Source organism: Lepidochelys olivacea (genome assembly GCF_965140295.1).
Source record: "Lepidochelys olivacea isolate rLepOli2 genome assembly, chromosome: 21".
NCBI classification, from domain to species: domain Eukaryota; kingdom Metazoa; phylum Chordata; order Testudines; family Cheloniidae; genus Lepidochelys; species Lepidochelys olivacea.
The window spans coordinates 6391575-6400306 of NC_140431.1; the positions used below are offsets into that span (position 1 = coordinate 6391575).

At 48.0% G+C, this 8732-nt stretch overlaps 1 protein-coding gene across 4 annotated transcripts in view; it reads left to right on the top strand.

Moving 5' to 3' along the window:
- The window catches only part of SLC41A1 (solute carrier family 41 member 1), a 37675-nt gene extending 31404 nt beyond the window's left edge, over nt 1-6271 (top strand). For 3 of the 4 annotated variants that reach the window (XM_084611467.1, XM_084611465.1, XM_084611466.1), the window contains 2 exons: nt 1107-1255; nt 3862-6271. In XM_084611467.1, coding sequence (XP_084467593.1) covers nt 1107-1255; nt 3862-4047 — 335 coding nt within the window. In that variant the 3' untranslated portion in view covers nt 4048-6271. The remainder of the gene's footprint in view (nt 1-1106; nt 1256-3861) is intronic. The other variant, XR_014709204.1, reaches the window with a different exon arrangement.
- The last annotated feature ends 2461 nt before the right edge of the window (nt 6272-8732 follow it).

The window sequence follows — 8732 nt, forward strand, 5'->3', positions numbered from 1 at the left end:
AGCTGGCTCAGCCTTCACTGCGGGAGGGGTCACTAAGCAGCAAGGAAGGGAAATGGGAGCTGAGATCTGTTGGGAGGCAGACAGACCAGGCGCTGGCCCGGCCTGCACTCTTGCTTACAGAGACCGTGTTAGTGCTGTTTTGGTGAGGTGGAATGTCCCCGTTGGGCTGGGAAAACAAGGCTGCCTTATTGGCAGGTGTGTCTCTGCGTCCCCAGCATTGGAATGGTTTCTTCCCCGCTTGCCTCGAGGCTGCCAGCCAGTGGCTCGGCTTGGACTGGCCGGCAGAACTGAAGCTGCAGAAAAGGTTCTTGTTAATAGAGGCTCTGTAATGTTTCCATTATTTAGCTACAGACCCGGATGTTTCAAGTGAGGATGGACATGGTGGGGGGAACATTGCAGCAGGAAGCCTGATTTGCATTTTATGCAGTGCATGTGCTGAGATTTTATTCTCTACCATGCCTGGGGCAGCCCGTAGCCTGGGAGCGGATCAGCCTGGCCTCTGAGGGCAGGGCAGCCCCCAGAAGAGTGGCCTTGTGGCGCTGAGTAGGGTGCTTTATGGTCTCGGATGTCACATTATCTGTTGCAGTGTGTGTGTTGGGAGATGTCCGGTGAGGCTGTGCTGGACAGAGAGTTGGAAAAATGAGCCCCAAAAGGGGGCAGGTGCAGCCCTTGGGAGCACCAAGCACCTTGCTTTAGTTGCTCTTATAAATTCCCCTTAGTAAATTCAGCCTCCCAGTGAATTATGGAAAGCAGTGTACTGAGCACCTGCCGAAAGGTACCACTTCTATAGCCACAGGGATCTGTGTAGAGCCTCTTCGTTCGCCTGTCCCTTTTGACCCTGTCTATGCTAGGAGCAGAAGTGTGTTATCTCTAGCTGATCCCAGGACGGGTGGGTCTCTAAGCCAGTGTTTGGCGCTATGGGGCGTTTCTGTTACTCTCCTTACACTTAGCACATAGAGGTGTGGATCCAGTATGCTGTGGCATGTGATCAACTAGAACGTAGTCTGCTGATTAGTGGACACATCCATGCTGGCACCCAGGGAGCTGGCTGCAGAGTTTTATTATCTGTTTAAATCCTGAGCTCCATCCTCTCAATTTCCTTCCAGATGTGAATTCCCGCTCAGCCCGCGTGCTCTTTCTCCTAGTAGTTCCTGGGCACTTAGTTTTCCTCTACACCATAAGCTCCATGCAGGGAGGGCATACCACGCTCACCCTGATCTTCATAGTCTTCTACATGACCGCTGCACTTCTGCAGGTAAGAGCTGGCTTTGCCTGACCCCCCTCTGCGTGAATCGTTGTGTGGATTGTGATCCCCATGCTAGAATAATGGACACTAATTCACCACCTGCAGTAGAAAACTGGCCCATGGCTGTGATGGGTCACCCTCCCATGCTCCTGAAAATGGGTTTTGTCTCATTTAGAGTCGCAGAGAAAACGGTTTCAGCACCAGGTCAGTGGGACCCATTGGCAGCCGCTCCTCAGTGTAGACAAACCTCACAAGTGGGATGGAGTGAGGCACTTTCTCCTAAGTAAGGGGAATCTGCACGGTGCAGAGCTACAAGTACAGATGACAGGATTCTTGCACCTGGGACAAATGCAAAATATCCCTTTATTATTGGCACTTAGTATAATGCCTGATAGCCTCAGTCATGATCCAGGACCCCATTGTGCTAGGTGCTGTATATAGCCGCAGCACAAAGACTGTCCCTACTCCAGGGAGCTTACACAACATACCCCTTTCCTTGACTAGAGAGAGAGCATGAAATGGGCATCTCCTGGCCCCAATCTAGCGCTCTTCGTGCATCCCAAATGCCCCACAGAGAACAGAGAAGTTTGGGATGCGCAGCGTGCTCCTTACTGTTCCAACCACTCCACTGGCCACGCCGCTCTCCCTCGAGAGGAGGCAAGAGTGAGCCGCGTGTGACAGATGTCCGTCACCTCACTTAATGCGCGACTGGGTGGCCTTTGGATACTACAGTGCTGCGGGCAGCCTAAGAGCCTTTGTAGCTGGAACAGTCAGGTGGGGCTGGCTGGTTCAGGGTCCCCCGCTCAGTCCTCGTCAGTTGTTACATTCCTCACTACAGCACCTTCCCTGCAGGGGACCCACTGTCTCACAAATGGCTGTCACAGGAGTCGAATTAAAATTCCCATAGAACAGAGCAGCACATGATAAACCGGGGTGCTTCTGTCTGCTTCGGTGACCCTGTGAAGATGAGTGCATTAGACTCCCTTCTGTGCTCAGGGTACTTATTCCACTTTCCGTAGCTTTGCAGCCTACGCTTGGCTTTTAAAATCCTCAGGAGCAGGAAACTCACTTCCTTGGCTGTAAAGAGCCATGAGTGCCAAGTGGGGCCGGAACAGTGTCTAAGCGGCTTGGCAGCGAAAACAGGGTGTGAAATGTGCAGCATCTCCCATGACTCATGGGGCTCTTCCTCCCTTTGCTGGGCCTTTCTCACACAGGAGACATCTGGCTAGGCTCCCATGCTCCTCACCGATTCTGTGTAAAATAACCCTCAGTGCTTGAGGTGAGGAGCGTGCACTCAGGGATGTAAGGGGTGATTTTTGGCATTTCAGGAAACTCAGGCAGTCAATAGATCCCTCCCCTACTACACAGGCAGACAGAGGGGAGACTGTGGCCAAAGAGTTATCCTACTGAACACAGCCACCTCCTGGTGCTGGTGGAAGTTGTTCCTGGTTTTAGCATCCCCCTAAAATCAACAACCAAGCTGAGCTCCAGGAAATGAGTCAGAGCATCCACAAGAAAGAAAAACAGCGCGCACTGGACAAGGCTGCTACTCTAAGTCGCGAGCCCCTGCTCTGTGCTGGACATGTGAAGGGAAGCTTCCTTTAGCCACCACTTTCTAAAGTCCCTGGTGCTCTTCCCCCTGCAGAGAGCTAGCTGCGTTGTGGGAAGCTACAGGCTTGCGAGCAGAGTGGGGGCTCATGGGTAATTAAATGGATTGTAGTGAAGGAGGGGGCCTTGGCCTGATCCTTCCAGCCCTCACTCCGGTAACAAGTTGATGGCTTTAAATGTCTGTACCTGATCTGCTGCTAGATGCATTTGTGAGCATTTCTCCTGGCTTTGCTTAGGACTCAGTGTGAACTACTGACTTGGGATACCCTCAGTGTTATCCTAGAGCAAAGGTGAGAACCTGACCATCTGGGGATTCATGTCACTGCTCTGAGACTGCTGTCCTGCCCCCAGGAACCCAGGACTCTGCTGCTCCAACTCTGCTCCCCTTTCGCTGGGCTTTCTGCTCACCTCTGAGTCACCCCAGTGTGAACCGTGGATTGGATCCTGCCTTTACTTCCCTGGCTCTGGGTCCACTAGCTCCTTTCTCTTATTTTGGTTAGATTTGTGACCTGAGCTGCAAAACTTGGATCTGGGTCAGAGCCTCCTCATTTTGGAGGCTTTCAGCCCACATGCAGTGAACTCTCTCATACACCTAAAATAAACTGATGGTGATGCATTGGGCATAGAGCAGTAGGGAGGTTTTCAAAGGCACATTGGGGAATTAGAAACCCAACTCACATCTTGTGCCCCCTAAATGCTCGCCTGCAGGCATGCCCCTCTCCCACATGCCTACAATCTGAAATGTGCCCACCGTCAAATCTTCAGTTTTCCCTTGTTTGAGGATGTTCCTCTTAACAACCAGCCCCATCTCTTTTTAGTGTTCTGAGCTATTCCGTAGGCTTGAATGGGATTAATAGGGGCTCGCTCTTCAATCAGGCTGAATTGCAAATGCCTGAGTATACAGGAACTTGAAGAACCCAGGTGGAAAGCTTTGTTCTGGGGAAGAAAGGGGCGTGAAAGTCTGCGTTAGTAGCTAACCTGGCTCTTTCCTCTTGTCTGTTTTCCAGGTTCTCATTCTACTCTACATTGCCGACTGGATGGTGCATTGGATGTGGGGTAGGGGCCTGGATCCTGACAACTTTTCCATCCCTTACTTAACGGCACTGGGTGACCTGCTTGGGACAGGTCTCTTGGCTCTCAGTTTCCACATTCTCTGGCTCATCGGTGACCGGGACACAGACGTGGGAGACTAGCTGTCCCCATCATCCCCTTCTTTCCTCCTTCCCTTTCTTCTGTCTCTCTTGGGACTTCAGCTTTGATACTGGATTCTCATTATTTTCAATGGGAATTTTACGTGGTTTATATTTCAAGCCAAGTTTGTACAGAGAAATCTAGTTTTAGGAAGGACAAAAAAAAAGTGTAAGAGACAATCACCAAGTGCAATTTCCTAGCCACAGCATCTGAACCAAGGTTATATTGGAAATGTTGATTGAGTAGTCGGATCATAAAGGAAGCCCACACCCGTCACAAGAGGTAAAGTGTCACTCTTTTGGTTCATAAGCATTCAATGTTCAGGATACAATTCAGGTTTGTTTTAATTATAAACTGAATAGGCATCTCCCAGGAGGGAACACCCTATAAACTAGGATTTGGGGCATCCCCAGATCCTCCCCCAAAGCCCTACTTTATGCCTGGGTTCTAAATCAAACAAGATTCTGGTTAGGGAACTAGCCTGAGTGTGCCGGAAAGATCCCTTTTAAACCTCCATTCCCACCCCCAGATGCTTATAAGGCATGCTCACCTGGTTTATTTGAGGCTTTACAACATAACCCTAAAGTTGCTGGATTTTTAATTGTATGTAGGACTTCAGTTTCTCTCCCCCCCCCCCCCTTTAAGTCTGAAATGCATTCCTCGTTCCAGAACACACACCCTGCACCCTTGTAGTGGCTCTTATTTTCTGATACTGGGTCAACGTCTGTGTCTCTCCCACAAGCTCCTTAAAACAATGCTGTTTTTCTCCTTTTGGCTCTTCCCAGAGAGCTAGGTGTTACGTTCAACAAGTGGGAAGTGATCCTCAATGTGTTGTGTAGAATTTTGACCTTCTTCACCCTAAGTGAGGCTCGGTTTCAGGGGGTGATTGTTGCTGCTCTGAGCAACCCCAGTATATCGGCTAGCTGCACTCTACCACAGCCACGTAAGTATGGCTGTCTTGACTGCCTTGGGAGGGAGTGATTTGCTTGGAAGACCACACCACCTTGCCCTTACCGTGGGCTGAGCAAGGCAGCAACAGCCCAGCCAAGTGTATCTGTCATGACCATCAATAGTCCCATGCTGCAAAATTCCAGTCTGGAATCGGCTTGGCACTTTCCATGCAGTTCAGAGCTAGAGACCTGGTTTAAGGCCAGGCATGTTGACAGGTTTGAAACTAAAAGGGGAGTTCCATCATGGACTGATGGGGAAACAATACCAAAAAATACAGGAACCTATATAGATGTTGAAACCAAACCACATTTAGTGTCTTGCATGCCAGAAAGATAAGAGCTGAGGGACCACTGTCTAAAGGTACTTGTAGAAAAACAGTTTCCTATTTCACACTGTTTGAGGGACGCCTCTTTTTTTATGGCCTTAACTGTACAGAGTATTTGGGAGACCTGGCTTACGTAAAGATTGCCTTAAATCACAGAATTGCAGTTCTTAGTAGAGTGTGGTCTCGCAGACTCTGCGCTAGTAAGGAGTGTGTTTTCAGAGGGCTTTCATTCCTATGTTAAAAGGCCTCGGAACTGCTCTCTTCAAATGTCACTTGTGATCGTAGCTCTGAAATTCACATCTCTTCACCCCAGCGACGTCTCACAAATCTAATTTGTCCAGGGCTTCTGTCGAAATTTTGCTGCACTGAAGTCCCAATTTCTTGGAGACCTTCTCCTGCACCTCAACGTTAACCGACACAAAAAACGGGTCACTTGCTTCCATGCCCAGTATTGAGGGATACATTGGAGATTTCCCTTCCCTAACACTTAAGCTTTTAGTAGACCCCCCTCTTACTATTTTACGTGCCTCATCAGTTCCGTATCTAAAGACTTGTGCCAATGAAAGAGAGAAACTCTCCATGGCCTCAGCTGAAAAACTGAGGGAGGTAGAGGCGATTGTTTTAAGAGCGATAGCTCTACTTGGGTGAGGTACCTAAAGTTTTACCAGGCAGAGGGAAGGGAGGATGGGCGGGGAGGGTAAGAACTTAATTTACATTTAAATTTTAAAACGCTTTGAAGGACAACTTCTTTTTTTTATTTTTCACCAGTTGAACTTGAATGCGTGTATACTTTAGACCTGGCTGCAAATGAAGAGAATGTTGGGTTCCTCTTTGTATGAAAATTAAAAAAGACTGTCTTAAATATTTATAGTTGATATAACTGAATTGACAAATGTCAACTTAACTGATTTTTAAATTATATTTGGTAAAATAAAGATGGCATTTATTTATGTGGATTGTGACCCTCTTTTTTTTTCCTTCAAGCCACCATTTCTGAACACTGCTCACCTTGTCTATTAGTTGAAAACCCTCCTCCTGAACTAGGATGCTGTGTGCTTTCAGCTAAGGGGCCTGAATTTGTTCACACCCCTACCAATTCTACCCTGATACATCTTCAGTGGAGATATTTACACTCTTCTGTAAACAGGGAGTGAGAGAGAAATCTAGTTCAGAGGCTATTGCTAGCCCAAGGTTACAGGTTTGACGCTGACCTGTACAGTCTTGTCTGATAAGGAATTGGCCATTGAATAACACTAGTATATGCTCTCCTGCAGCATAAAACTAGAATAGATCCCCTTTCGTATGAATTAGTTGTGAGGCAAATTAGTGCAGTTGTGGAAAAGCAGCTCAATCACCGAGAAAGCGCCCTGCATAGCTATATAAGCTTTGCATGCTGGATTGGGTACAGACAAAATCCCTGAAAGTTGGGAAAAGGGAAATGTAAGATGAATATCGAGGAAGATTTCCCCTGCGCGGGAGACTTTTTAGAGTGGTGTACTCTCCCAAGTGAAGTGGTGGGAACCCCATTGTCTGAGGCACTTAAAACCAGACTCCATCGTAGAAAATGCAGGGGACATCTTTGTGTTGGTAGGGAACTGAACTGGATGGTCCAGTCTTAACACTCTTCATCCTATGAAACTCTCCAAAGAAAGAGACTGAATCGCAAACTGGGTTATGCTCCCTTACTTTGACAAGGGTATTGGGAAGTTAAAATTAAATACTTCAAGCATGCTGTGGCCTAACCATGTAAAAGCTTAGTGATGCAAGGCTTCCCTACAGCACTGGTTCGGCAGGAGAGGAAAGGCGAGGCTGCAGATAGACCACTTGGATCTGCAGGCTAGCAGATGGAGGTCTGGGGAAATTCTGTTGCAGTTTCTATAGCAGAGTCCATCCTCAAGGATCCCAAAGAATTTACACCATTACTTCACATTCAGCTACCACAGGGCTGAAGGAAGACACCAAACCAGCACACGCAGGACCTCTTGGAATGCCAGGACAAGCCCCTACTCTTACAGATCATGCCAAGATGCTCTCTGATAGTTATGTAATGCAGACAGAAGGCCGGCTGAAAATTCCCCACAGGACTAGATCCTACGAGCTCCTGATATCCTTGAGGAAGGGAGCTGCCTGGCCCTGCTGGAGCAAGGTCCCATACCGGCAACAGTCTGGATCCCTACCTCTGTTTCAGAAGGGAGAAGCATGCAGCTGTCCCTGCTTCCACCGGAGACGCACATAACTGGTCGAAACATTTTCATGTTTTAAATAGAAATGGCTTTTCAACAAAATGGGAACTTTCTCACACACACAAAAAATCCCACTTTTTAAAATTCCGGAGGGGTTGTTGAAAAAACAAATGCTTGTGGGAGGGAGACGGGGGCATACTCCATTGAGGGCGGGGGAGGGAGTATATGTGCAAGACAGCTTGCCAATCAGCTTTAAGGATAACCTTTTGGTTCATGGATTATAAACTTGAACGAGGAAGTGTTGACAGCTTAGCCACTTCGCTATCCCTGTGGCAGGGTCACTGAGTGGACAGCCAGGAAGCTGATGTCTGTTCTCAGTGGATTTCAAAAGGCAGGAGTTCACCCGGTTGGTCGAAGGTTGCTCTCTTGTATCACTCTGAAACCTGTCTCTGGTCCTTGTTTATGCTAAGGGGTTTGCATGAGTCTTATTCATGCGGCACATCTGGCTTAATAATTGATTTGGAACACGATACATGGTCTGAATTAATAATATCTTGTCTAGTACATTGTGCTTTAATGTATGTCAAGTCCAGCAGCCTCTTGATTAAAGATCTTTCTCTGGGCTCATCTTGGCTCTCGCTAAAGCTCTCCAGCAACTCAGTGTTGTAACGATCAATGGAATATATGTAAACATTTGTATGCATAGCAAGCAACACGTGTCCCATGAAAAAGATAGATTGTAGTCCACCAGCTCTACCCTCCCAGCCATAGCTCTGTGTTCAGATGGCTCCCTGTAAATTCAGCGGGAGTTCTAGGCGGAGAATGCCAGGTTTTTTTTAGCCACTTGATGTGCGTCAGAACCCTTTGCTGTTTTTGTAATCACAATCTCTGATGGCAGGGCATCTCTATTAACATGTATCTCCTCTTCTCCCATCATCTGTTTGTCAAGGTCTATGCCAGCTGAAGACTCTCAGGCCCATGCACAGTGAATGCTAAGCAACCTCCCAGACCCGCTGGTACTGGAGCCCGCAACCAGCACCACGTTCCCTGCAGCTGCAGCCTTTTTCCTTTTTTTAAGACCATGGACCATTTATTATCCTGCATGGATGTGCTTTTTTACTGCTCGTCTGAGCAAGGGTCACCTTGTGTTGTCTGAAACCAACCCAAGCTGTCTCGCTGCATTAAGGACAAGTGAACACCAGTGCGATCTCATTTACTCCCACAGTCT